The 27,796-nt window shown below is 41.6% G+C and overlaps 3 protein-coding genes across 11 annotated transcripts in view; 1 reads left to right on the top strand and 2 right to left on the bottom strand.

Annotated features, from left to right (window-relative positions):
* Window positions 1-9,403, bottom strand: part of LOC137805239 (tetratricopeptide repeat protein 28-like) — a 159,301-nt gene extending 149,898 nt beyond the window's left edge. For 2 of the 3 annotated variants that reach the window (XM_068605048.1, XM_068605049.1), the window contains exons 1-2: window positions 3,611-3,857; window positions 766-1,065 (exon numbers count right to left, since the gene is read on the bottom strand). In XM_068605048.1, coding sequence (XP_068461149.1) covers window positions 766-1,065; window positions 3,611-3,640 — 330 coding nt within the window. In that variant the 5' untranslated portion in view covers window positions 3,641-3,857. Of the gene's footprint in view, window positions 1-765; window positions 1,066-3,610; window positions 3,858-9,293 lie in introns of those variants that run through there. The other variant, XM_068605050.1, reaches the window with a different exon arrangement.
* On the top strand, window positions 7,892-10,071 carry LOC137805240 (L-serine dehydratase/L-threonine deaminase-like). The gene is made up of 8 exons (XM_068605052.1): window positions 7,892-7,928; window positions 8,024-8,180; window positions 8,349-8,388; window positions 8,480-8,619; window positions 8,810-8,901; window positions 9,319-9,546; window positions 9,656-9,780; window positions 9,878-10,071. Exons 2-8 carry the CDS (start codon window positions 8,028-8,030, stop codon window positions 10,069-10,071), a joined length of 972 nt encoding a protein of 323 aa, XP_068461153.1. The 5' UTR covers window positions 7,892-7,928; window positions 8,024-8,027.
* Window positions 10,072-13,844: 3,773 nt separating this feature from the next.
* LOC137779268 (probable E3 ubiquitin-protein ligase HECTD4) overlaps window positions 13,845-27,796 on the bottom strand; it is a 34,389-nt gene continuing 20,437 nt past the window's right edge. For 6 of the 7 annotated variants that reach the window (XM_068566877.1, XM_068566883.1, XM_068566878.1 and 3 more), the window contains exons 43-76: window positions 27,602-27,771; window positions 27,225-27,340; window positions 27,008-27,111; window positions 26,662-26,823; window positions 26,398-26,546; window positions 26,148-26,227; window positions 25,720-25,883; window positions 25,336-25,573; window positions 25,026-25,162; window positions 24,794-24,920; window positions 24,366-24,503; window positions 24,106-24,242; window positions 23,177-23,337; window positions 22,904-23,085; window positions 22,607-22,812; window positions 22,372-22,502; window positions 22,054-22,259; window positions 21,764-21,943; window positions 20,049-21,448; window positions 19,748-19,955; window positions 19,419-19,642; window positions 19,135-19,280; window positions 18,935-19,038; window positions 18,376-18,499; window positions 17,817-18,007; window positions 17,471-17,617; window positions 17,046-17,165; window positions 16,783-16,938; window positions 16,589-16,692; window positions 16,030-16,251; window positions 15,771-15,937; window positions 15,456-15,651; window positions 15,065-15,287; window positions 13,845-14,106 (exon numbers count right to left, since the gene is read on the bottom strand). In XM_068566877.1, coding sequence (XP_068422978.1) covers window positions 13,970-14,106; window positions 15,065-15,287; window positions 15,456-15,651; window positions 15,771-15,937; window positions 16,030-16,251; window positions 16,589-16,692; window positions 16,783-16,938; window positions 17,046-17,165; window positions 17,471-17,617; window positions 17,817-18,007; window positions 18,376-18,499; window positions 18,935-19,038; window positions 19,135-19,280; window positions 19,419-19,642; window positions 19,748-19,955; window positions 20,049-21,448; window positions 21,764-21,943; window positions 22,054-22,259; window positions 22,372-22,502; window positions 22,607-22,812; window positions 22,904-23,085; window positions 23,177-23,337; window positions 24,106-24,242; window positions 24,366-24,503; window positions 24,794-24,920; window positions 25,026-25,162; window positions 25,336-25,573; window positions 25,720-25,883; window positions 26,148-26,227; window positions 26,398-26,546; window positions 26,662-26,823; window positions 27,008-27,111; window positions 27,225-27,340; window positions 27,602-27,771 — 6,657 coding nt within the window. In that variant the 3' untranslated portion in view covers window positions 13,845-13,969. The remainder of the gene's footprint in view (window positions 14,107-15,064; window positions 15,288-15,455; window positions 15,652-15,770; window positions 15,938-16,029; window positions 16,252-16,588; window positions 16,693-16,782; window positions 16,939-17,045; window positions 17,166-17,470; window positions 17,618-17,816; window positions 18,008-18,375; window positions 18,500-18,934; window positions 19,039-19,134; window positions 19,281-19,418; window positions 19,643-19,747; window positions 19,956-20,048; window positions 21,449-21,763; window positions 21,944-22,053; window positions 22,260-22,371; window positions 22,503-22,606; window positions 22,813-22,903; window positions 23,086-23,176; window positions 23,338-24,105; window positions 24,243-24,365; window positions 24,504-24,793; window positions 24,921-25,025; window positions 25,163-25,335; window positions 25,574-25,719; window positions 25,884-26,147; window positions 26,228-26,397; window positions 26,547-26,661; window positions 26,824-27,007; window positions 27,112-27,224; window positions 27,341-27,601; window positions 27,772-27,796) is intronic. The other variant, XM_068566879.1, reaches the window with a different exon arrangement.

Genomic DNA, 27,796 nt, shown 5'->3' with positions numbered 1-27,796 from the left:
TTATACAAGACAACGTAGCAAGCACACAACATGTAATAAAAAGGCGACCGTTTCAGTTCTCACTGCAATGCCACATTTTTACAGAGGAAGAAGCCTACCTGAGGGTCTGAAGATGCACGACCTCAGATCAAAGAAGAAGTGGCCACTGATGCATCATTGGTAGCGACAAATTATCATCAATACCCCTCTACCACATTATCATCAATCTCTCTCTTGAAAGACAAAAGTATCTCTCCATGCTAAATCATGAAATCAATGCATTTCTATCACTGAGAGGAATTGGTCTCCAAGTGATCTCTGCGGCTGAGTAATGTGAAATCTATCGCAAGTTAGTCCACATGGCCTGGACAAGATCAAAGACAAGACCCCAGAAAACTTTGTATTGATCAGCCGCCACAAGAAGCAACTGAGAAGTGGAGATGTGCATGGAATTTTAAGCGCTTCAAACTGAGGATAAATCATCTACTATTTGTGAGAAAAGCAACAAGACGTTTAAATCAAACATATTGCTAAATCCTGATGATTAAAAATTAAATTGGCAATGATGTGGACATCAGAGCCCCCAAATTAGATTTTATGTTTAAGATTTACAGTTCTTGTTAATGACGCTTTATTGGTGCTCTTGAGAAAAGTCATTAATTTCTGTTTATTAAGAATACATGTTATTATACCCAGGGTGAAAAACTCAGCATGTCTTCCTTATGTTCCTCCACAGTTCGACAACTTTTAGTGTATCCCTCGTTTAATCAGTTGAGGCACACTTACCTTAGGCCACTTGGGATTGAGCTCAGAAGCTTTTTCAGCATCATCCAGTGCCGCCTGGTGTTGTCCCAGTTTGAGCCGCGCTGCTGACCGGTTACTGTAGAGGATGCAGTTCTGTGGGTCAGCTTGCAAGGCATTAGTGTACAAATGAACAGCTGCGTGAAAGTCACCACGCTGACACGCCTCATTGCTCTGCTGCACTTTATCCATGAACTCTGCTTTGCTGAGACCATACCCGGCCCCCTGGACTCCAGAAACACATCTCATTGGTCTGCCTGCTGTCCGAGAACTGAAGATGGAGAACTGGAGAAACGGACAAATGAGTGAGAAAGCTATAGTCAGTCGAATTTTGAAAATCTCATAACTTAGTCGACAGCACTTGCTGGAGGAAATCAAAACCTAACTGAACATGCTGTAGTTAGAATGTGCAGCTTAAATGTGAAGGAACGTTTATGTGTGAATATGAAGCAGGAGAGCGATTAATATTCTCCCACTGATGCCATATACTGTAGTCCTATTTGATAAGTCACTTGCATGTTTTCACATATCATAGCAAAAAACGTAATTATTAAGAAACATCTATCAATAGTAGCTGAATATTCAGTTTGGTCAGCTCCTGGACTCTGATATTGTGCAAGCTATCACTGAACTAACTTAACTTAGCCATTGTTTATCATATTTGTTCCACTTGTGCGTTTCCTGTATGAAAGGGAACATCAATGTCTGTTGTGAAAAAGATACACAAAAACCAGGGAGGAGATGAGCCATCTATTTGGCCTTGTATACCTGTATGAAGGTGCTCTCTATTGCTGCTTCTTTTTAGCTCGAATCAAATTACATTGCCCATAAGCACACAGAGAAGTCACCTGATCCCATTCTCAAATAATAAAAATACTAATGTAAAGCTACATGAATGATTCATTGATCTTGTGTGGTATATTGTGACATGAAATCACCAAAACACATAATTGTACTGCAAACAAAGTCTTTGCCTGTATACGTTTTTTTAAAGAGGACTCTGGTCAGATTGCTCGCTTTGCTCTGTCTTTCAATCTCTGAAAGACCTGCACATCTGTAAAGCACATGTAATAGAAGTTTTCTGTGCTAAATTCCGAGTAAGGTTAATTCAATAATGTCCTCTTTATCTAGGAAGAACAGATCCACCAAGGTTAAAAACAGGTGAGGTCTTGAGCACCAGGCTTTATCTTTCAGGTCCCGTGAGCCTATAACTATTCTGATGTTCACAGCCTTTTACTTGTTATTCTACTATACTGCAGTTTAGATGCAAAACACTGGTGTAAAGTTCAAGGTAAGTAATAAAGACATCTTCATTGTGCCAATACATCTCGAACCACAGCAAGATAATACCTGCCTTAGAGCAAAGCCATAAGCAGGAACGTGGGATTTAATCTATTATTGTTCCCATTCACTCCTGAACACACTAGCAGGCACAACATTTGAATGTGTTACTGTCTTTCTGTAGCTGCGTCTCATTGATGAAGTATATGAGCGCCATATTACTACTGAATCAGGACATTCACATCAGGGTTGCATGTTTTTAAGGCCAACTTCCATTACACCTTTTTCTCACCACACCTCCTCAGACTGAATTCTGGGATAGGGCAGGCTTGGTAATTACTTCCAGAGGCCCGGGGAGTAGATGCAGCAAATATGAGGGCTTTCGGTATCAAGCAGATTCAAAACTAAGTTACAGTGCAGCACCAACCAGTTTCTTTCTTTGACCCTTTGACCTTCATCTTTTGCACCTTTTCTTGTTCATCTCTGCATTTTAACTGTCAAATAATATGTTTTGTCATGTGAGAACATAGAAGGAAATGACTTCCTGCTTTATACTTTGACTGAACTTTAAAGTATCCAGTGTTTTATATCTTACCTATAAAAGCAAATTCAACACCTGTGGATTGGTAAATCTTTGCAGCAACAGGTAAACCAATGAGGGGGAGATGGGGCGGGGGGGTGCGGTGGTTTCAAAACAAGTGTTAACTGCTGGGTTAGTTGCTGCGAGTCCCATGGGCCGACAACCTACCTCTCAGGAAAACAAAAACAGACTAAAGGGAGTATACCCTCCACACCACAACTGACAGCACTGTCACGCACGCTTAGATTCAAGGCTGGAAAGTGTCAGGAAAAGTATATATTATAAATGATTTCTTTCACGGCCCAGAAGCCTGTCGTTTTTCCCTTCAAGCTAAAACTGCACACGCTGATCTGATCTGATTAACAGGACAGAGAAGGGAACTAATCAGAGAGGTTTCACAGACTGGTTCATGCTGTCCCATCTGCTGGGGGCTGTCGCCTGTATGTGGCCAGGAAGGGTGGAGAGTGAGCGATAATGAGAACCTACACCCATACAGACGACACCCGACCAACTTAATCACAAGGAGAGAGAGAGGAACTCTCCTCCTCACACACAAATAGGGCTGGGACGCACGTATTTACAGTTGTGTTGGGAAATTTGACTTATTAATGGAAATACACACAAACGTACTGACCCTGTGCAAGCTTCACTGTCCATAGACAAACTAGTGAAGTGCGGTTAGTTAGTGAAATCTGCATGCCCCTCTGTTGATTTAGCGTTAAATCACATTTACGTTGGTCAGGAGAGCCTCCACATCCACTGTGCGCTACATTACAGCATGCATGACTAGAAAATCGATACAAGTCTTTTACGAGCTTCTCACAGCAATGGTCATTTGGTATTTTCTGTCCAGGACGCGAGCTGAAAAGTGTTTTATCGGAGAAGCAAAAATTGCCAACAACTAGCTAGCGTTACACAAATGGCAGCTCGCATGACAGTGTAGAAAGTGTTTTTGTTTTTATTTTTTACCTTTTCTTTCTGAGCCGCTTGCTTCTCCATCCTGTCTGACGGCTTCGGTTTGTGCGACGGGTTATCGCTTTCATCCCATCACACTCCTTCTTGACTTTTTATCGACTGTTTACGTCTCAGGAGGTGTTCAGACGTTAGCCCCAATGCCACGGTGTTGCGCGAGTGTCGACGAACTGCGAACAAATCCCACAAATACTGAGCTATGTGGCGTTCAAGAGGAACTTTTTCTCAGGGAAAGTGCGCCATGTTGTCAAATCTTTTTCCTTTTTTTTCTTGTCTTTTTCCCCTGTTGCCATAGCGGATTTCTGAGTGCTGTGCACAGGGAGGCATAAAGGTCTGTGGGAGGCTGAGTCAGGAAAGGAAAGGACAATTCAAGAATACACCATTAGGTTATGCTTCGTGTTCATTTGTAAAATTAATTCAATGCTAACTTTAGCTAACTCCGGCGTTCATAAACTCTGAGAGGGCAGAGGTGAGTATACACCTATTGTTCACTAGTAATTATCAGCTGCAAATGAGAGCATTTTATATATATATATATATATATATATATATATATATATATATATATATATATATATATATATATATATATATATATATATATATATATATATGTATATATATACATATATACATATATACATATATATATATATATATATATATATATATATATATATATATATATATATATATAATATAGAGATAGATAGATACATAGATATAGATAAATATATGTTCACAAATCTATTAGAAATAAAGAAGGAAAATCTAACATGTACATAGGTATTTACAGCCTGCATCCCGCTTCCACTGAGCATCCTGGAGATGTTTCTTGATTGGAGTCCACTTGGTCATTATGGTGTGTGTGTGTGTGTGTGTGTGTGTGTGTGTGTGTGTGTGTGTGTGTGTGTGTGTGTGTGTGTGTGTGTGTGTGTGTGTGTGTGTGTGTGTGTGTGTGTGTGTGTGTGTGTGTGTGTGTGTGTGTGTGTGTGTGTATAAGGTGCCATGGCCAAGCTCCAGTTCACTGAAATTGTCTTTGCAGCTTTTTATTGTATTAGCACACACGCAGCTCTGACGGGCTCGTTGCTGTATTCATATTGTTTATGTTTAACCAACGAAACAAAAGTTTAATATAAACTGTTACTTCTATACCTTTGTCTACCACGGTGGCCTCGTAGAGGCTACAGTGGCACATGGGGGCCCGGGTTCGAAACCGGGACTGGACACACTTGAGGCACTAAGCACGCGCGGGTCTACCTTCTTCTTGTGCCTCACAGAACTTCTTGTGCCTCACAGACCCGTCAACTGTCTTTACACCTGCACCAACATGAGATCTAGAGGATATACATGAGATCATATGTTTATCATGTTATTGTGCTGCATCATAGAAGTCATACTAACTAAATGCTTTCAGATCTGACTGATTCCATTTTTGATTGTCCTGTTTTATTCAGTGTGAAAGAGTCCTTTAAAATGCTGGTCTGCCAGACTGAGGAATCTCTTTCTGCGCAGGCTCAGTCTCTACTCAATGACTCAGAAAGGAACCTCCTTCTGACAACCACACTTCACCCACACCTCATGACAGGCTCAGTGTCCTTGCTCCTGTGACGGCATTATAAAAATGCCTCGCTCAAACGATGGAGCAGCAGCTGCTTGAGTTATAGACGCTTCTGGATCAGCTGAAGAGGAACCAGCTGTCAGCCATGCAGCCAGTCCAGCAGGGAAATGTATGAATGTTTTGGGTTTTGCAATGTAATAGTTTTGCAAAGCAACTTTTTTATCTGATGTCTATGAATGTTATTAAACCCCACCCTGTATGTGCTTTAAAGATGACATAACCATTGTTCGATTAACTCAATAACAGAGATGCTATAACACTGTAATGTTAGAACAGCAATTAAACTTTCAAATTGTAAACAACAACATGACCTCTTGTGCCTTCTGCTTTTTCATTTACACTTCAAGTGATGTCATTGTTTTTTTTTAAATATTCATAATGACAGCTAAGTTACAAAAAAAGCACTGTCTCAACACTTTCAGAATATTGTTTGTTTTTCTAGAATAAAAAAAATAGTGCTCGTAAAATATTTATAGTATTTTCTTGTGTAATATTCTGCACTACTGCTTAATAACCTAACACTGCTGGAATTTCAGGTATATGAATCAATAAAAAACAATTTCCAAGACTAAGATTACAACAATTATATTGCAGAAATAAGTGTTTTAAAACCACACTAAAGTATGGTCTCTGATGTAAAACATGTATGTGCAGCTCTTCACCAGCAGGTGGTGTAAAGATTATTTTGAGTACTCTTCGGCCTTGACACCAGCTTTCCTGCTCTGACGAGTAAAAATGTCTGCTGTGAAAAAGACAGTTTCGTTATTTGTAATCACACATGCCATAAATCAATGTAAAAACTATCACGGTGTGGACTATAAGGAAAAGCCTCCAAATTCTCTGAAGAAGCTTAACAAATGACTCATCATTTCTATAAAGTTGGAATTTAATGTTTGGAGGAGGGAAGGCTTTCCACTCTTTGCAAGGTGTAGAATTATGCAATAGAATTTGTACGAAATATAATATTAATGACGTGGAGGAATCTTTTGTTGGTTTACTTTTGATTTTTCAACACATTATACTGGGTGCTAAGACACAAATGTAAGTAGATGACAGTTTTCATGCTTTTACTTTTCAGACAAAGGCCTGTTTTCGATCACCTGACCTAAGCTTTTGTATCATTGGCACCAGTCAAACAATAGAATCAAATTCTAAAAAGAAAGTCTCTGCATGGAAAAGGGTGGCGATCAAGCCCATTTTTGGCATGAAGAATTTACAATGTTGACCACTGACCCACTGCTCCTGTTTGCTTTCAAGACTGGTTTCAGTCTTTGCTAACAGCTCCTTATGAATATTGTTCTATATATGCAAGCTTTCAGAAGCGTGCAGAAATTTGATACATGTCTAGTAAATTGCTGGGCATTATTTTCACTTCATCCACAATGCATATTTGTGCTGTTATTTTTAAGGTCTGTATTAGCAAAGAGGGTTTTACAAGGTTCAGAAATCATAACAATTAATATCAATGTGTTTGAAATCAAGACAGCTTAGACCCTTCAGTTCTGGGTTGCTGATCACCTGACACACTGAGCAAACTTGTGTGACAGTCTGACCTACATGCAGTGATGAAGAAGCACTCTGGTAAAATGTAAAGAAAGATAGTCTATTATAAGTAAAGTAAAAAGTATTGTTTCCAGCATAAATCTAGGCAACATGTATTCAGAACAGTATGTTTTTAAAATGTAAAAAAGTATTAATAATGCCTGCTTGTATTGATGATGCATGGATGCTATATTTTGATGTTATAGGTGGTCTAATTCTTATTGTTTCAGAAAGGCCACTGACGGACAATTTAATTAGTATAATTTTATAATATAATAATATGACTTTTAATATCAAATGTAATTATGCAAATTAACTTAGAATATCTGATATTTTTCAAGGAGTAAAAAGTATATTATAATAAAAAAGTATGTAGAAAAAGTAAATACTCAAGTTAGGCGACTACAAATAGCTAAAAAATTGTAGTCTGAAGTCACTGAGTTACATTGTACCACTGACGCTTCATTGAAACCTCATTTTGAAGACATTGTCACGCTGAGCAACCATATTAAAGCAGGTTATAGTCCAGTCATCTTGAGACAGCAGCTCGTTGTCGCCACACTGGATCGTTCAGGTTTGAACCGTCCACACAGAGGCTGTTCCCGCTTTTGGTCGGGGCCAAAATAGTCGCGACTCATTTGGTAATGCCGGTGGTGCATGCATTTCCTTTAGAGGAAAGAGGAACATGCAAAGGATAGCGTGTGTCACGTGAGGTCTACGTGAGGATACCACAAGGATAACTTGTTGAAAATATGTTTTCTGTCAAGTACACTGATTAAAACAGTCAATCTCAATTGTGTCAGCACAAGATGGGTTATTTGTATGTAGTGCATATAGTCCTCCCAGTCACACCAGTGCAGAGGACCCACATATTCCAGTTTTAACATTATACAATTACACATTCTGCTGTGACAGAAGACTGTCAAAAGAAAACTGAAACTAAAATTAATAATTTGTTTCACCCTCAGTGTTCACTACTGGGAAGGTCTGCCTCATGCCTCATGCTGATTGGTCTGAAAGTGGGACTCCTTTGTCAAGCCCACATCTCAAGTGGCTATATAGGCAGGAAAGATGACAGCGTAAAGTGAAGAAGGAAGATTGGGATCAGTGATACCCAGTACAGCGTGTTACCCTGCCATCCATCTGAGACTGGTACATTTTTGTGAATGATCTTTGAAAATATTGATGTTTCAAATGATTTGGCCCTTGTCTCTGGAAAACCTTTTCTGTGCTGGTCTGTTCCACAGTGAGATGAAGACCCAGAAGACGCTTCATGTGGCAACTCCAGTGAGGCAGAGCCTCGCCCTGACTAAATTAACTGGGACCTCTGTTTACCTCAAGTTGGATTCATCCCAGCCTACAGGATCCTTTAAGATCAGGGGCATCGGACACCTCTGCAAAACTGTGAGTATTTCTCTTCTTGTCTGGAGAGAGGTGTTTTGTCCTGTAGTGTGGTTGAGATGCTTAGCAAACATCCGTATGAACCTGTATGGACCTGTTCCAGCCCCAGTCTAAACACTGGGCCGATGTAATGGTCCCCTTTTTCACTGTAATGTGTTTTTTTTCTTGTAGTGGGCTGATCGAGGATGTGATCGGTTTGTCTGCTGTTCAGGTGATAGCTAAAGGAAGAACAATGTATGAGCTATCTTTGCCTGTGTTGGTGTGTTTTGGTGTGTAATCTTTGAAACGTTTGGTCCCAACAGGAGGAAATGCTGGTATGGCAGCAGCGTATTCTGCCCGTCAGCTCGGGGTACCTGCAACCATAGTGGTTCCAAGTGTTACACCAAGCCCAACAGTGGAGCGCATGAAGGACGAAGGCGCCGATGTGGTTATCCACGGCAAGGTTAGTCATGTTATGGATTGTTAACTACAATCTTTACATCAATCAAACTCTATTTTAAGCATGCCTAGATACATGTATTGTTGGGTTCTGGTTACAAGTATTTCTTGTCACCCAATTTTTACATGTGGAACAGACTTAGAATGCTGAATGATTCACCCGATGAAATGACGTTGCATCTTGTCTCTTTCAGGCTCTAAATGAAAGCATTGAATATGGACAGCAGCTTGTGGCAAATAACCCCAGCTGGATATTCATCTCCCCCTTTGATGATCCACTCATCTGGTGAGATGATCTCTGTTTATCTGTCCTTCAGGGATTGGGACAGCATGTACATAATTATATGCTCTGTGCAGACATTCCTGCATAGTAATCTGTCTGTCATAAGGAGATAAGAGACAAAGACGTGATAAAACAGATTATTATTTACCTCTCCTATACAAATGAAATAGTTTTAGCACCTGTCTTATCTTGTGATGTCATTCAGCAGGGGCTGGATGAAGTGTTATGTCAGATGCATGGTATCTTATCACAGTGCTACCGTTGAGGGACTGTCAGATCATTTCTAACCTACACCACAGACCGCAAATTACTGACACCCAGGGTGCGCAAAAAAGACCTGACTGTTTCCTTGTTCGCATTACACTTAAATCTTAATTGAATTTAAAGGAACTTACAGTAGGGTCATGTTTGTGTGTGAAGGGAAGGCCACACGTCTCTGGTGAAGGAGCTGGAGCAAGACCTACAGGAGAAGCCGGGAGCGATCGTGCTGTCGGTGGGAGGTGGAGGCCTGCTGAACGGAGTGGTGGAGGGACTGCGACGTGCCGACTGGGCTGACGTGCCCATTGTAGCCATGGAAACCATGGGAGCGCATAGCCTGAATGCAGCAATGAAGGCCGGGGAGCTGGTCACTTTAAGTGAAATAACCAGGTAAAATCTACTCATAGATCCGTATATTGTTTTCAAATGACATTTTCCAAATTCTTTCTCACATAGTTCCTCTTTGTGCATCAAAGACTAACCCTTTATTTTTCTCAAGTGTTGCAACCACACTAGGTCTGACAAGGGTGTCTGCACAGACCTTCAAATTGGTGAATGAGCACAAGGTTTTTTCAGAAGTAATCACAGACCAGGAGGCTGTAAAAGCTGTGGATCGCTTCGTTGGTGAGTGCAACCTGCACCTGAACAGATGCACAACAGATCTTTAATGGCACCAATCATCTGTGAGACTGAACTCTCCCGGTATCTCAACTTTCTGCAGATGATGAGAAGATCCTGGTGGAGCCGGCCTGTGGTGCTGCCCTGGCAGCTGTGTACAGTGACATTATCAAAAGGTTGCAGGATGAAGGCAAGCTGGCACAGAGCCTGGGCCCGGTGGTCATTGTGGTGTGCGGTGGCAACAACATCAGCATGGAGCAGCTGAGGAAGCTGAAAAAACAGCTCGGTATTATTTAATGTATCTCAGGTGCTCTTGACCTTTCCTTCACTTGTCCATCAGCATGGCTCCATCCATAAAGCCGCATATTCATGTCCTCTATAGACCAAATCATTCCAGACTGTGAGACGCTGCTACTGGAGAAACCTCTTTGAAATGTACAGACAAATTTAGGGGTTTGCTTTTCTATTTAGTGTGCTTTTGTTTTGTTCTGCTTTTGTACATTAAATTATATTTTAAAATGAATAAACTGTATGTCTGAATATTGTACCTAAAGAATCATTTATCTGCCCTGACACATTATTTCTGACTGCAGATGATTTAAAATACAGATCATACCCCTTCATCAAAACATGACCAACAGAAAACAGACTTTTAAAAATGTGTTTTCTATCTTCCTAAAAGAGTTCAACACTGTTTTAATACTGAAGCTAAAAGATGAATAGGCCAGGCAATATTAGCTAATTTCATATTGAATTGTATACATACATGAATTGTAACAATACATTGTTTGTGCAGAAATGCCAAACTTTGTCACAATGGTGTAGTCCTGCCTAGTGTGTATCTTGATCCCAATTTTATAGAAATATATTCCAAGATGTTTTGATATAAGTAGACATGTCAAGTGTTTAATAAATGGCACATTATCTAAACAGATTTTGCTAATCATAAATTTCCCTCTTCCAAAGGAAAACCAAAGTAATTAATTATATAAAAAGTGTATACGACATGTTTACATGTTGTATATGAGTTGCATTTGTTATGTGAATCACTAACAGGGATGTTCAAACAGTGGAAGCACATTGTGCATTTGGGCCACAGTTTAATTACAAGCTCAGCCGTAGCATGATATGACAATTCATTAATAGTTTCAGTAGCTTACTTTCCAATGAAGTTCCCCTCTCCCCAGTGACTGCGTTGACAGGCACAACGCATACAGGAATACATTCTGAACCAGAATTGATTCCTTATGAATGAATGACAAAAAGTTTTAAATTCAACCAGTAACTTTAAAAAATGAATTTGGTCAACATTGACATCCTAGATTTTTAATAAACAGCACAAGGTAAAGTAAACAACCTTGCAGGTCAATGGCCTCACGTGTTGGAAGACACAAGGTGTTTCTGGGTCAATCACATGTTGCATGACCACAGCAGACACCTCCACACCCTTTAACTTACCAGCATTCAATTGGCTGGGTGTTTAGGTATGTGGCACTTTTCCTAGCTATACAATGGTCTGACGATCACTAAGACGGGGGTGGGCTTATGTCACAAAGAGGGGCGACAGCTGTATGTGAGGGACAACTGGAAACCAACCAGTCACATGCTGGAGACATTCCTAGAATTGCTCTTGAGTAACCCCTGGTAAACATGCTATTAAAACTAGACACATTAAAACGAAAAATGAGGAAAATTTAACCTATAGTTTTTTTTTTGTTAAACATTATCTGAGAAATCAGTTCTGCTCTTTGCTGATAGCTCAGCTGAAGAGCGATATACATAATACAGCTCTCCTCTCAACTGAGCTTGCAGCGGAAATATCTAACTAATAAGTTAGATATAATAAGCCATTTTTGCTGATGAAACATTGTGTCTGTAGTTTTCGATGGTTCCCTTTTGATATAGCATATAAAAGGAGCTGAAAGAACAGTGTGAATCGGTGAGGTGCTTGCTGTAGCCAGCTGGAACTGGCCTGGCCCAGCACTTGCTGCTTTGAAAAAGTGTCTGGTGACAGAACCAGAGTTGGTCGTAAGTGATCCTTACATAAAAGGCATGTCCTAAAGAAGACAAAACATGTTTCACAGTCATCATTAATCATGACCAACAGCCATTGTCTATGCACACTTGTAACAGGCAAGTCCGCGACACCATGTCACGTATGTAAATGACCTAATTTGGGAGGATTTGGCAAAAGCAAACATGTTTTTCCCAAATCACATTGGATGTTTATCTAAGCAATACATTGGCTTAAAGTAAGCATGAACATGTTCAAAACAAAAAATACATGAAGCATGAAAAATGTAATTTGTACATGAAGACATTTCTTTATTGTGACACAGAAATCTCAAATGCCATCTGATTCTTTACATCTGTATAATCCATTTTAGATATGTTAAGTTTCTGATGAGCAGAGGTAAGACAGTAAAAGTTAAGTTAATGCAACCATAAATAATTGTAATAAATATCAAGTAAATGTACATCACACATTTTATCGCAACACCTCTTCGTATGGATATGTCCTTTTTATAACCTTATCCACCACCCCGGAGGAGGAAGTAGAAGAGAGCGTCCCTGTTAGCAGCGGTATGTCACCCTTCAAAAGAGCCGAACCAAAACAAAAACTTGCAAGCAATTTAACAATCCAATATGCATCAAATGATTTTCAGTTCTATCCAAGTAAAATGGTGATTTTACTCATACAAGAACACGTTTCACCATGAGTAGAAGAAATTGAATCCATCCGAGTACAAGACAAAAAGGTGATACAATTACTGGTATTTCCAAAATTCATAAAAAATAACAACACAACAAACTGGATATCCAACAGACATTGCCTAGTTTGCTCATTTTATAATATTTTCTTGGAAGAGTAGTGCAAACCAAAAATTATAAGGTGAAGTGAATTAGCAATTAATAAAAACTGCCATCAAACATAACGTCAGTCTATTTACATTTTTTTCCCTCAAATTCAATTTTTACACAGCTAAATATTTGGTTATGGGTAAAATGAACAAACAAAGAAAACCAGCAAAATCCTCTTCTTTCAATAAAGAAACTTATGAAAAGGCAGAACTAAGGATAATCCGCCTCCTTTGCCCCAGTGTATGTGTAGATTGTGTATGTTGGGGTCCGAGGGGGGGCTGTTGCACATTCAGTAGCACACAAACCATGTAGGAGGGCGGCTCCTTCCCATTTTCACAAAGCGACACAGGATTTCACAAATCTGGAACGCAAGCATATTAGAGCCAGCAGGCCTCCCCTATCTTCCAACTACCTGACCTAACATGCAGCCAAAGCTACTCGAAAAATCAAAGAGCAATTTCATAAACTAATGGATTAATATGAGTTTTTACATGACTTAAATACCCTCTCTTCAGAGACTTGGATAAAATGTATTCAGTTTAAATACGCATAAGTTAGTCCATTAGCAGTTCTTTTTTTTTTAAACAGGCAGTAAACTACATAATATCCTGTACAGCACTTGTTCACGTATTGTGCCTGCTCATAGCTGACATGGTGAAAAATAGGCAGCATCTTACATTTCCTTTTTTCTGGTAGTAGTCGTACCTGCGTCTTAAACGTCAGATCATTCTATGGAAATCATGGGTTTCTCTTCACACACATCCAGCATCACCCTCTGGAGAGAGGCTCCTACAGCAAATGCCCCCACAGAGGGGAGGCAGCTAGGTTAAGCATTAGGAGGGATACAGTTTGTTTGTTGCCTTCACAGCAATGCAAAGTTCCACAACACATAGTTTTGCTGAAACCAGACTTTCAATACTAAAATGTTATCAGAAAGAGGATTCAGCAATCTTGAATTCAATTTGAAACTGTAAAGTGCTGATCTGAAATCATCCTATTTAGTTGTTAAATTCACAGAACTCGACTGAAACACTCTGTTAAAGGGAGGGAAAGGGGAAGGCAAACTTAAAAAGTGTGTCACAGTTGTTTCACTTCAATGCTATCCTCAAACTCAGTGCAACCAGAACAGACACGCGTCTTCCCTGAATTCTTCACAAAAATGCATCAAACATATCATAAAAGTATTTGTAGAAACTGCAAAAAAAAAGTAGGGATAAACATGCAAAGCTTTAATAGCCATCCAAAATAAAACAAAGTAAAACATGTAATTTTGTTGAAGCAGCAGAGCGTAAAGAGCTGTTTACGCTTGAGAGCATGGGGTTGTCAAGTCTTCCTAACCGCTTAGAGGGTCCTCGCGGTAGTGGATGGCGTATCGCAGTTTCTCCAGCATCACATCCAAAGACGTGTACTGGGGCAGTTTCACCATGAACATACAGGTCTCCACGCGAATGTAGCGCGAGTCTGGCTGACCTGGAGAAAAAAAGAAACAGGAAGTTGCATCACAACAACATCACTTACTACTTGCATAATGAGTCTTGTTATGGATGTTTTACAAGAAACTGCAGGAGTGCCGATGAGTTGCTGGGTAGCAAGTGTTCACGATTACAAGCTTGTCTAGGTGATTAAAGTGAGTGTTAACGTATCTTATTTGTAGTAAACCTGAGTATTATTAGCTTGCCATTCTAAATAGTGACAACGTGACAGATCCTACTTTTGTGAGAGATGAGATGATTGCACATTTTGAAAAATGACCGGATACATCCGTCTGTGCGTAACCTCATATAGAACATCTTGACACATGTCAAGAGCTTACATGTATATGTTTCCCCAAAAATGAAACTGAAGTCTGTTTCACAAAGTCGACTGCACATAAACACACATTAGGTGTCGCTGCTCCTGTCGCCCCAAGATGGGACTCGTTCGTGAAAATATTGTCTTAGACGTAATCGGTCCGTGGCGCATTAAGGTTTTTGAGCGCTGGACTAAAGGATGTAGAGGCAAATGCATAATATTGTGATTCTGCAAACCTGCTTGGTGGAGTCTGTGTTCCACCACAGTCCCTGATGTCGTTCTTATCATTCATTTTTCTTCTAAAGATAGATTTGACTTTGTAGCAAGTAACGAAGGTTTCAGGGGAAATGTATTGGAGTAAAAGTACCAGTTTTCTTTGCAAAATGTAGGGAAGTAAAAAGTCAAGAAAAATATAAATAATACAGATATCCCAAATAGGACTTAACTACAGGAACAAAGTATTTCTACTTTGTTACTATACACCACTGTAAACAACATGTTCAAAGTCCATCGAAGATTACAGGATGAGGGGATTTTAAAATCACTATCAGTATTCTCTGCACTAAGAAGAACCTCACTCAGAGATAGCAGCCCCTGCGTACAATCACAGCCCTGTTGAAAACTTGTTAGCCTTTACCTGCAGCGCCATCAGGAGGGGCGATCTTCATGGGGTAGGGGGGAACATGGGCAGTGTCTGGCCCTCCATCTTTGCAGGGGCAAGTGAATGGTATTCGCTCCTGGTTGCAGGCAAACTTAATGAACTTGCAGAGCTCTTCTTGCGTGAACATCTCCAAGGCGATCCAGAAGAACTCGATGTGCTGGTCGGTCTCCATCAGACCCACCTGATACATGGTGTGAGCCTACAGAGTAAGAGAGAGCAGGACATACCTTGATTACATTGTATTAATACTAACCTTAAGGAAAATAAAGTGTTTCTCATGCAAACCATATATATTAGTGATTGAGTCACAACAGGTTTGCAATGTATGTTTACACAGATTTCAACAGTCACTTCCACACAAACATACCTTGAGGAACTCCAGGTTGATGTAAGGCAAGCCGCAGGTGCGCAGCTCCATCTCCAAGGGGCTGAGCATGGTGAGCAGCTGTAAGGGAATGATTGAACCGAGCCCGGCACTCACCGCCGTCATACACTCTTTGTTCTGCAGCTCCCTCAGACGAAGACTCCGCACCGCCCGTGCGTACAAATCCTTATTCTCCCAGCTTAATAAGCACACAATGTGTAAAAGATGAAGACGTCAGGATATTAACAACAAGGTCTTATATATAACTGCAGTTTTAAAAGTTGATTGAGTTAAGTTTCCAAGGAAAGATTCCTGTACCTGACGGTGAGGCTTCGACCACCCTGACAAAGCTCCACCTCATCGCCCAACATAGTGACATAGGTGAAGGTGCAGCAGGGCCGGCTGGGAGAGTCAGGGCTTTCTCCTGAATGGTGTAGGGAGGAGATCTCTGCACACAGGGCCTCCAGCTCTGTCTCATCACTCGTCTGCAGGGTCAGAAAACAAAAGGCTCATTAAGGTCCATAGAATAATGGTGTAAGCAGTAAACAACATGAGGTATACAACAGTGGTCCCTTACATTTTCAAACTTCTTAACGTAGTTGTAGGTCAGCACATCAGCTTCCTGCAGGTCCTGCTCTGGGTCGAGGGACTCGCCCGCCAGACCCTTCCAAAAGGAGCCCAGGAGGTCTAAAGGAAGTGGCACATCAGCACGGATGGCTATGCCAAGAAGCTGGCCAAAGAAGTGCAACAATTGTTCTTCTGCATAGCTGATAGGGCAGGGCGTCAGAATGTACTTCCCCTGAGAACACCAACACACAACAAAGATTAATATTGCATCATTTTTTATTTACTTTCTTGTGCTATATATGATCCCCCCTCCCTCAAATAGGATTCTTAGAAAACCTCCAATATTGAGATAATAATTAACAGAGCACTTGCTTTGTGATTATTATTAAAAATGTCACCACATTTTACTGTGAATGTTGTCAAACATTTCTTAGTTACTTTTCAAAACTGTGAGGAAACATGGAGAGTCAATCCAAACAAGAACAAAGTGTATATGTGCCTTGTTGGATGAACAAAAGAGTGATAAAACGGTCATACTAAAAAACATGTCAGATCCTGAAAAACTTTACCTTGTTACGGTTGGCTGCAGCACTGGGGCAGAGGAGCAGCAGAGAAAGAGCAGAACTCTGTAACTCCTTGCACACCTGCCACAGGAAATGTCTGAAGGAACCACCTGCAGAGACAGATTCATCAAAGTTACAGTGAGGTTTGAAAAAAATCAGTGAGACAGCACCAAAAAAAATTGTGAAGGAGAAATTCTAACTTGTGCCATGAACTTCCTCGCCAGTGAAGCGGATATTAAAGGCATAGGTCGGGTCTCCTCCACTAGCCAGTTTCACACAAAGCTGGGACGACGGCACGCAAGAAAGCTGGCGTGCTGCCTGGCATAAATATGTGTTCTCTGATGATCTGATCTCACCTGTACAACAGATGCCAGAGAAATTAAAAGAATGTTTGCAAAGATCCAGTACAAGTGATAGGAAATGGGAAACAATAAACATGTGAACAAGTAAAAGGAACGCATACCTCCCACGATCTCCAGAGGGTCCAGTGTAATCTCTGGGGCAGCATGGTCAGCTGTCCGCTGCACTGTAGCATTCAGTACTCTGTTCATGACAGTAACCTTAGTGTCATAGAAGATTAGACCTGTAACCAGTAGGCATAGCGGGTAGTGAGGGAAATTATACAGATTTAACCACCTATTTCCTATATAGGTCAAACCACAGTTGGATTAACTTGGCCCGTTATGTCTCCTTTACCAGCTACATCAGGGGTGTCAAACTCATTTTCAATGTGGGGAAATGTAGTTTTTGGTCAAAGCATGCTTTTGAGCAATTTGTTTTTAGACAATCAAACCTTAAGGCAAAGCTCTCGCGGGCCACATGAAATGACGTGGCCACATTTGGCCCGCGGGCCTTAAGTTTGACACCTACGGGCTACATGCTGCTCACCTTTGGCCTCACATAACAACGCTGCAATGCTGTTTTGATAGGTCAGTGTCTGTCTCAGCTCCACTAGCGGCAGGAAGAAACTCTCCAAGGTGTTGTTGAGGGACTGCAGAAGAGCAAAACGCAAGCGCATGCTCTCCATGGGTACATCTGGAAACACACACACAAGTTAAATGCACTAAATTACAAAACAACTGCAAAACAAAGTGGGACTTACAGAGTATGCATGTATAACTATCTAGTTGACTTTGTGTGCCTTGGATTTTGACAAAAATAATTTGGGGGGAGGAGAAATAGGCCAACTTTTTATCTTGTTGACACAGACACAACAAACAAGACGTGCACTTACTAAGCAGGGTGACCACACGAGGATCAGCAGTATCTCCAGAATCCAGGTAAACTTCATGGGGGTGTAGTCTGGCTGGTGTGATGGCCAGGTGACGGCAGAGCCTGCTGATGTACTGGACCAATGCCACGTCCATTTCCAAGCTCCACTTTCTGCAGGCCTTCTGGGCGTGTCGAGTGTCTATACAGGTGCACCTGGTATAGAGGACAGCGGCGGTTAGTAGAGATCTTCCATTATGTTTAGTCACGAACAGCACTTTATCAAAGATGAACAGGTGTTTGGATGCGAGAAAGATGGAAGTATTTTGTATTCAGTGAAAGTCTCCTTTTGTATTTTCAAGAATAGAAATTTCTACAGATGTCATGCTGCATTACACTTCGATAACTGGTGTGACAATGAAGAAAGATATCAATTTCAAATAAAATTCTATGCTTGGAAATTTTGAAAACGTAGTGACTTATTTCTTTGAAAAGGGCCCATTTTTTCAGCTGGTTTATTTGACAGTATACAAGTTACAGAATTCTGACGTCTGGTTATTGGGTATGACATTCCCCAGTCTCACCTTTCAAAGTGGAGGTCATAACCACAAGCCAAAATTGCCCTCCAGACACTGCGGATGTCCTGCTTGGCACGGTCAACAGCAAATTTATGGAAGCCTTCCAGTGTCAGGTACTTCTCCTCTGTAACTTAAGACAAGGCAGTATGTGAGGCAGCTTGTATTTAAAAAAAATACTCTTTTGTAGGGTAGCATCATACCAATATAGTTATTTAAAAAAAATAAATTATATATATATATATATATATATATATATATATATATATATATATATATATATATATATATATATATATATATATATATATATATATATATATATATATATATAAGACAAAAGAAGAAATCTTTACTTTTCTGTCACTAGATTGATAATTTTCATTATAAAACCCAAATTTAAGCAAAGGGATAGGTATAGAGCAAAGTCGTTATGTAATTGTTAAGAAGAAACGATTTAGTCTCTGTTAGTTACATTTTGCAAACATTACTTTAACCCCACTGTCTAGAACTAAAACATTCGTATTCAGTGACTTGTGTTATCAAAGTGTGTGTCATTACTGCCAACCTTCAGCTTTCTTAGCAGGAGATTTCTCCACTTCCTTCTCATCAGGTCTGGATTTTTCTGGAGATTTTGGTTTTAGAACTGTCTTCTTTTCACTCAAAGCAGTCCTGGTAGAGTCAGAAGACCAGCAAGTTTAATAAATAATCATTATTGTGCCAAAATGTAAGTGTACCTAAACTTGTGATTGAAAACATATTATTCACCTGACACTGTGGAGGACAGACTTTTCCTTGGTGGGAGGCTTGGTGATGGGCCTTTTGGTGCTCACTACCTTGCCTTGGTGCTGTTCTTTTCCTGCTTTGCTGTATTTGTTCTTATTGGGCTTAGGAGTGCCGTACTTTCTAAGAATCTGGTACAAACAAATCACATTTACACACATGAGTAGATACAAGAGTACATGAGTACCATTTCAAAATGATCACTGAACAATTGAGCATCAAGTAGCTTTGACTCACAACATTTTTGCTGACAATGTGTTGTATTATACCTGAGTAAGCTGGTCCTCCAGTACTTTCTTTGGATGTCTAACATTGGTGAAGAAAGTATGCAGTAGGTTGCCAGGGGTCTGAGCATTGATCTGTTCCTTGCTGAGGTAAATGTCAGACACTTTCACTGGCTTGGCCGGAGTGAGGCTGAGCATCTGCTCTGAGTGCACGCAGCTCTTAAACACATCTGTGAGGACATCTCTTGCTCCGGATACGAGCTTGTCACCTTGAAACATAGAAATTAATTATTAAATGTTAAGCGGACACGGGCAAAACTAGTGGAACTGTGTAGAAAAAGCTGAAAATACAAATATGGTGATCAAACACTAACCTCTGACTGACTTGTCCAGGAAGTAATCTTCAAGGGCAGAGCTTCCCTGTGTGTCAAACAGGCTTTGGTTAACACTGGAGGCTGTGAGGATCTCTTCATTGGTCAGCTCCATTAGTTCCTCTTCACCTTCAAGACTGGACAAGCCAATCAGGTCACTGCTGTTGAAAAGACTGGCACGGATTTTTTCCACTTTTGCCCGAGAACGAACCTATGATTAACAAAAAAGAAAAAAGATGAACGTATTTAAACAACACAAAATCTAACAGTTTAGATTTATTATTGGGTTTTAAAATCAACCCACCTCAATGACAGCATAACCCTTGATGGGCCTAGCCATGACTGCATTGCTCTCAAGGGAGGTGACAGTATTCATAGAGCCCCCATCTGACACAGACGGTGTTTCTGCGCTGTCGAGTGGCTCCCCCAAGCTGCCCAGACTCCCTAGACTTCCTGTACTACACAACGAGGTATCTAGACTCTCCTGACTAGAGACAGTCTGAGGGTCTTGGGGGCCCTGCTGGGGGTATGAACCAGCTGAAGCTGCAGCAGCAGGGTTGAGAGCCGGAACAGCTAACAGCTCCTGATCGACAGAAAGTTCACTGGCAGTGCGGGACACCCCCTGAGAGGAGCTGCAGATCGAAGTCTGGCTGGTAGAAGCTGAAGCACTGACGCTCATAGCTGGAGTCACACTGCTCGAGCTGTCAGGACTTTCGGGACCTCCGTTGTTGGGGAAGGGTCGCTCAGGTTCAGTGCCCACTTTACCTTCCTGAGGGCTAGAAACCCCAGCTCCAGCTTTGGGCTTTTTAGGGTCCTCTTCCTGCAGAGGAATGAAGATTTCATCTTTGAAGAGCCCTCCATGTGCGTTGCAAGCCCTGCGGATAGCATTTCGAACCACGGCCTCCTCCAGATGCGTCGGGATACCTGAGAGCACCAGCAGGCGACTGTGGGCAGTGGGGCCCACTAGGGCTTGGCAAGCATCTGTCACTGCGTCACTGGTCACACTTAAGCCCTGTGGGTCTTTATTAGCAAGATGCCGAAGAATCATCAGGAGAGTGAGGCAGCGGTGGAACCACAGCATGTCCTCAGGTTTACTACCCGCCATGTTCAGCAGTGCACTGTCACTCTCTGACAGCCGTGCACCTCTACTTCCCCGTTTCCCAGAGACTACCGCTGCCACTGCAGCCGCTGCTCTCTCACGCTTCATCTTCACCTTCTTCCGCTTGGATAACAGACTGGGGCTCTGTGGCGTCTGGCCTGGGGACGATGACGAGGATGAAGAAGAGTCACTAAGGTTGGGTGCACTGGTGGAAGACAGGGCTCCCACTGAAGATCCACCAACATTGAGGGGAAGTGTCACCTCTGCCACAGCCAGACACACCTCCATCAAAGCGTGGAAATAGGTGGAGAACCGGCTCTGCTCTGCCCCGAGAGCCAACGCAACACCTCCAGACGAAGACCCCCCTCCTCCAGCCCCTACAGTGGTCCATCCCTGAGTCTCCCGGTCGTAGAGCTTTCGGAGTTCTGTCTGCAGGGCCATGAGCACTGCGAGGCAGGGGTTGAGCAGCAGAGCAATGGAGCTGGAGAGCCCAGCGGGGCTCTTACGCTGCTCCAAGTGGTGGATCTTCCGTAAAAGCTCAGCCAACAAGTGAAAGATGAGTTCTTTTATAGAGGGCGCCAGATCAGTGCTCCAAAGCAAACCACCTAAAAGAAAAAAAAGAAAAAACTAAAAGTTGTTGAAATCAACATATTTGGCATGATTTATCTTGTGATGGAACTAGTGGGGAATAACACGTATAAGATGGAAGATGTATGACTGTGTGTTGAGTGCAGTTTTGAAAAATCAAGTCTTGAAAGTCTACATCAAACATTTAGCATATGTAGGTGGCATTTAGGTAACATATCCTATGTTTGTATTGCATGTTTTTTTTTAAATCAGAAACTAAGATTTCAATAATATCCAAATGTCCAAAAAAAAACAAATCGTTAAAGTGTCGTCAGAGCTGGTGGTCAACGTACCGAGTAGTTCTACCACCTGCAGTAGCACAGATGAGGGAACAGTGTCCAGCTCGTCCTCTGATTGCTCATTGCCCTCACCCAGCTTCCAAGTCAACAGCTGTTCAGCAAATGCCACGGCCAGAGGAAACTCCAGTGGCAAGGAGTGCAACACCAACACAGCACCCGGAGGGGGTGACACCCCTAAAATCAAGACAATATTATATTTAAGTCCATTCAACCATGGAACACATTTTCATCTTTTTAAGTTGAAGCAGCCTGTATGAGTTCCCCTTTTGGTTTTAGACACTCACCCAATTTGATGTGCACCTTATCAGTGGGTATAATGACAGATGGGTATTGGTTGGTGGTGGGAGGGGGAGTAAGGCCTGTGTTGGTAGGTGAGGCATCAAGCGGATAGCACACCGCCTCCATCAGATTTAGCTGGCCATTTCGACGCACTTTGTGACCCAGGCCATACACCATGACTCGAGCCCATGGGGCCTTGTACAGGCTGGAGCTAATGTAGTGGAAAAGACAGGTGATAATTAAAAGCATTTAACAGGAAATGGATGGTGAAAAATCTGAGTTCATCATGAATTGCTGAAGTTGAACATTAGTAAGGAACTCACTCTTTGCGGCAGCCTAGCTGGCTCTCCTTGCACGATACGATCACAAATGCAGCGCCTGGAAAGCTGACATCCAAGCTTACCTTTGACTCCGTCACAGAAAACTCCTCAGATGTAAATTGCTCTGGTGCGTTCTGTCAAAATAAACAGAAGTGTATAAAAATATTAGCATCTTTACAAACAGGGTAGGTATCCAGAGAGACGTTTATTAAATCAGGCATTGATTGGAAGAGATAACCTGTAGGAAGCAGCAGATTTGCTTAGTGAGCTCCAGCAGGCTTTCCTCTCCTTGATGCAAGGCACGAGTGATAGCCACTGTCAGCCACTCCCGGATGGCCTGAGCATTACCCTGGTAGAATAGCTCTGAGGGAGAGCAGCTTTGTCCCTGGAGGTTGTGAAGCATTGACTGGGCCAGCAGGATAGAACTAGAACTAATTGTGCCATCTGCGAGAAGAACAACATCAGAGCAAACGGCACAGAAACATTATTACTACTTTTAGAGACCCAGTGATTCACAAGAAAGATAGATACTCACCAGGGAGGGGTGGAGCCAGCAGCTGATTGGATAGCAGTTGCAGGTGTTCTAAGGTGATGTCACGTATAGCAGGTATGTGGAAGAGACGGGTGAAGGTGTGGGGATTCTTTGGGGCAAAGATGTTGAGCAAGGCCATACGGCAGTACAACCGAGCCAACGCACTCTCACACCGAAGCAGTTCCCTGCAGCAAAACAGCAAAGCAAGATACTAGTTTGAGCACGGAAGCAGGATGTAGTTATATAATGCTCATTCCCATTAGATTCATACATTACCTATGGATTTGAATGTTGCTGCTGTCCAGGGAGACTAAGCCATTAGCTGCGGTCCGTCGAGATCCAGCGGGCGGGCGCTCCAGCATCTCAATAGGGTACCAATACCTCACTAGCACGCCCTCACTGCGCAGGTAGGTCTCCACCTGCACTAGCTCATTCACCTAGACAAGTTGAAGTCAAAAAAGGTATATATATATATATATATACATACATACATACACACACACACACATACATACATACATACATACATACATACACACACACACACATACATATACATACAGGTTTACATGTTAAGCAAATGGTCTTTGTCACAGGAGACATTGGGTGGGAACCCTATGAAGTTGAATGAAACGTTTGATTCTCTAGGCGATTGAAAAAGGGAAATTGAAAGGTTAATACCTGGCAAGATATCACATATTTAACGTGGGCAGTGGATAATAGACAAATACAAATTGAAATGTAAAATACAGTACGTGTTGTAAATATGGCTTTAAAGATTTCTTTATTTTGCAGAAGAGAAGATGTTTAATAAGGGCAAATATATCTGGGCTGACAAGCTTTAGTGTAAACTAAAGTGCCATACATTTTTTATTGTACTGAAAATGTTCTTTTTATTTTATTAAAGAAAATATATATCTATTTATGCCCAAATAAGAGCTGGTAATATTCCTATTGAAACACTGTTTTAGAAGTCAAATTTGTCCCAGTGAGAATATCTTTTATTTATTCATTTGATGGTTGTTTGTACTAGAAACTTGATCTTTTGTTTATTTATATAAAGGATACGACTCAGATGATGGGTGTGAATGAGTCATGAGGGCAATAAATGGTTGGCCGTGAGTAAATGGCATGACACATGAAAAAATAAGTAAATTTACACACAAATCAGCATAAATTGCAAAAAACATAGTATTTGTACTTACAGAGTCCACATCCAGCACTACTCCATGCAAACCAAAGGTCTTTAGCATGCCCCGAATGGCAAACTTGGGCAGGGCTGTCCCTCCTGTAGTGCTGTTGGTATTGTTACTGTCCGGAGAACGGATGACCACAGTCAAGCCTGGGTTGAGTAAGCAAATTATTTAGACGAGCAGTTTTATTACAGTGCTTACTTACAATATAAACTGAAGTTACCTACCTTGAACTCAAAATGTATAGGTATAGTAATGTAGGTGAATAGTACCTTTGCGAACTTTGTCAATGGTGAACTTGTTGGCCTCATCCTTGATATCCTCAATGGTAGGGAGGTAGAGGTCACGAGGTATTCCGCCATTCTCTTCATACAGGAACTCCACTGTCTGTCTTGCAATGTCAACCATGCCTGTTGTCAGTAAAATAGACCACAAAGACAAACAGTGTCAAAGTTATCCTTGCTTAACTTCTAAGAACTATCAATATTTTTAAGCTTACCTTAACATAAACAGAAAAAAATGTGACATCAAGCTTTAAACTCCTTAAATAAGTTACCAACTTTTGTCAATTCATTTCCTGCCAAATTTACTTGAAGCGCTGTAGTACCTTTATTGTGTACTGATTTATCCAAGGACAATACGTTCTCCTTTTTTTCAAAACTTTTAGTTTATGATTTAAATGACCTTCTTCAGTCTTTACCTAGCTGCAGAGCTCCTTTGATTTGGTCCAACCCAGATTTTCTCTCAGCCTCGTTACGAAACCGCCTACGAATTGTAGGGAACACTTTGGTCTCCCAGGCCTTTACCAGCAAGGCATAGTGATCCTCCTAGAATCAAACAAATACAAAATAAAGTGGAAAGTCTAGAGTGGAAACGTGAAATTAATTTGGAGCTTGGTCCACTTAGTGTGGATAAGAGGAGATCTCACTTACTCTTGGGACATCATCATCATCCTCGTCATCACTCTCATCATCTGCTATGGGAGGAGGATGAGGCTCGGGACCAGAGGTGACCAGGTTCTCAAAGCTCAGCTCAACTTTGTAATGGCACGACAGGTTGCTGTTGTACTCTGTATCAACAGGAAGGGACAAACAGAAAATGCATGTGAAACAATACAAATACATTGTATCAGACTAGTACACTCCCTACCTCTATCTGGGAGATATTTATGCTAACTCAAGGAGGTAAAGCACAAGCATGAACTTTAGGAGGAGAAGGGTGAAATTAAGGTGATAAACATACGTTGCTGGGCAACTGCCACGGCTGCAATCCGACAAGGGGGTCCATGAGAACCAGAGTCCGAGGTAACACTTGCACCTGCATCATTATCACTGTCTGAGGCCATAGCAAAGGGGAGTGCCTCAAAATTTGCACTGATTTCCTCTGCAAGGTCCACACACAAGTCAGCTGCATTTCTGTGTGCTTGGCCTTCTGCATATGCAAACGGCCTGCTTCCAAAGTTAGCACGAATCTTTGAGTTCTACAAAACAAAGGAAAGACAAATAGAAGATTTAGTACATTAACCCTGAGGTAAAAGGATGAAGCAGCAAAAAATAGTATACAGTATAATCCATACTAAATATTGTGAGTGATCAAATTATAGCTTAAAAATAAATAGAAACCCACCTTTTTCTGAATGTGTACCAGGGGCCACATTCCACCAGCGACATCCTCAAGTATAGGGCAAAGCCGCTGGCCACAGTAGGTAAAGTAGACCCTGCCTTTAGGGGCCTGACCAGGGGGAGGTGGAGTGCCTTCAGAACGCTCCCAGCCTATTCCAGCCACATCGCCTGTGTTCATTGAAACGTACGGTCACATTCTCAATAATAACTTCAACAGGGAATGACATAATGTAAAACATGCGATAATTACATAAAGCTCGAGTTCAGGAAGCAACATATGCTTGCAAATTAGCTTCTGTTGAAAGGGCAGCCAGATAGGATACAATCCTTTATGGAGTTTAGTTAAAATCCATGTGGATTTCTGTTGAATACATCAAACAAAAGAGATAGTAGACAGTATATGAAGAAAAATATATTTTGCTACTGTCTCACCAGGAAGTAGAGCCACATCCAGCCTGACACTCTTCCACTGCAGCAGACTGGAGCCGTTATAATGCACTGCCCTTCCATTACTGACACACACACACACACACACACACACACACACACACACACACACACACACACACACACACACACACACACACACACAGACACACACAATAGAAAAATGTCAGTCAGCACTCAAGTCAGAGACAGAGTGGTGGGAAGAGGATCTTGGTTAATATGTAGTCCAACATACTTGTGAAATAGACATGTGCCGACAGGGTTGGTCCATGCACCGTCCCTCTTCTCTGCCTCAGTGGCAAAACCAAAGGACACAATTGGGCCACTGTCCTCCTCAGAGTCTCCATAGGAGACAATTTCTATCTCCCAGTAAAAGGATGGGGCCTGCACGGGTAAAAAGAAGAACATTAAAGACTTTGGGCAAGGTGCAGTATCAGTGCATGCTTTTATCCTGCTACAAGAATAACCTGAGATGGCATAAATTAAAGCATGCATCCACCTGAATTGGCACAGGACAGGTGGCGTAGATGAAAGTGCCTCTAGGCAGGCCTCCTCCAGCACTTGGATCAGCCAAGAACGTGACAGAGGTCAAGCGGGATGAGAACATGCAGGCACGTACTGGAGGGAACACTCTAGATGGACACCAAGTGATCTCCTTGGGCTGACGAGACAACCATATGAAAGGAATGAGGAGAGAAGTGGGGACTATTTAATTTCTGAAAATGTCTTTGAAGGTTGAGTTGAGGATTGCAGCAATATATTTATTTCATACTATAATAATCTGGCCTTTAGCCGAGTGGTTTTCTATAAACTACTATACTTTAAATCTGTTGAAAAAACCCCACCTGGCGTCTGTCCGTCTGCAGTGGTGGAGGAGGAGGCCGAGCACAGTCCCGGTACAGCATTCTGACTCTTTCACATTGAGCTTCGACCATGCCAAGACGCTCCCCTGCACAAGATGACAGAACTAAATGAAATATGTATTACAGACCAAATACACAGTATTGTACATGAACGTTTTTGGTTGCTCAAATGATTTGTCATTCCAGTATGCATGCTCACCAGGGCTACATTCCTGGGCAACCAGGTTGAGAACTTCGACAGCAGCAGGACATTGCTGGATGAACTCCTCACAGAAGGAGCTATCCTCCAGGAGCTGCGCCATCACCAGACATGACCTGAAAACCATCAAGAACGAGGGGATTTTTGTCCTATCTCTGGTTTTGCAGTAAAACTACCATAAGATTTTTTTGAAATTTAAAAATCACAGAATCAGAGTTTCAAAAGGTTCCCACATTTTCAATAAAGCACATTAAAACAACTTAACAATAAACAATGAAGGAAAACAAGTTTAAACTGATGATATCTTAGATGAGGGCTAAAAAGAAAGGCTGACCTTTTTGAAGCACACATGCGGATCTACACATATGTTCACTAACCTGGTTCTGATTTCCGCCAACAAGCGTACTGCAGCCATTACTGGGCTGGAGCCATCTCCTGTAGCTGGTAGAGAAGTGTGAATGGAGAGACTGCCCTCCTGTGGCAGAAGCATGGACTGCACTGCCTGTACCACCTTTTCTGTAATTGAGAGTTTATAGAGGGGGAGAGCCTGTTGGGGAAGGGCAGAAAAATGA

This window comes from Clinocottus analis, unplaced genomic scaffold, assembly GCF_023055335.1.
Source record: "Clinocottus analis isolate CAN_PGR_092001 unplaced genomic scaffold, fCliAna1.0.p SCAF_7, whole genome shotgun sequence".
Taxonomy (NCBI): Eukaryota; Metazoa; Chordata; class Actinopteri; order Perciformes; family Cottidae; genus Clinocottus; species Clinocottus analis.
The sequence above is the reverse complement of the archived record's forward strand: the minus strand, read 5'-3'. Positions and strand labels throughout refer to the sequence as shown.

Coding starts and splice junctions, on each gene's coding strand:
- LOC137805240 (XM_068605052.1), top strand. CDS start 8,028: ATGAAGACCCAGAAGACGCTTCATGTGGCAACTCCAGTGAGGCAGAGC. Junction 8,181..8,348: donor TCGGACACCTCTGCAAAACT/GTGAGTATTTCT, acceptor TTTTTCTTGTAG/TGGGCTGATCGAGGATGTGA. Junction 9,547..9,655: donor ACTTTAAGTGAAATAACCAG/GTAAAATCTACT, acceptor ATTTTTCTCAAG/TGTTGCAACCACACTAGGTC.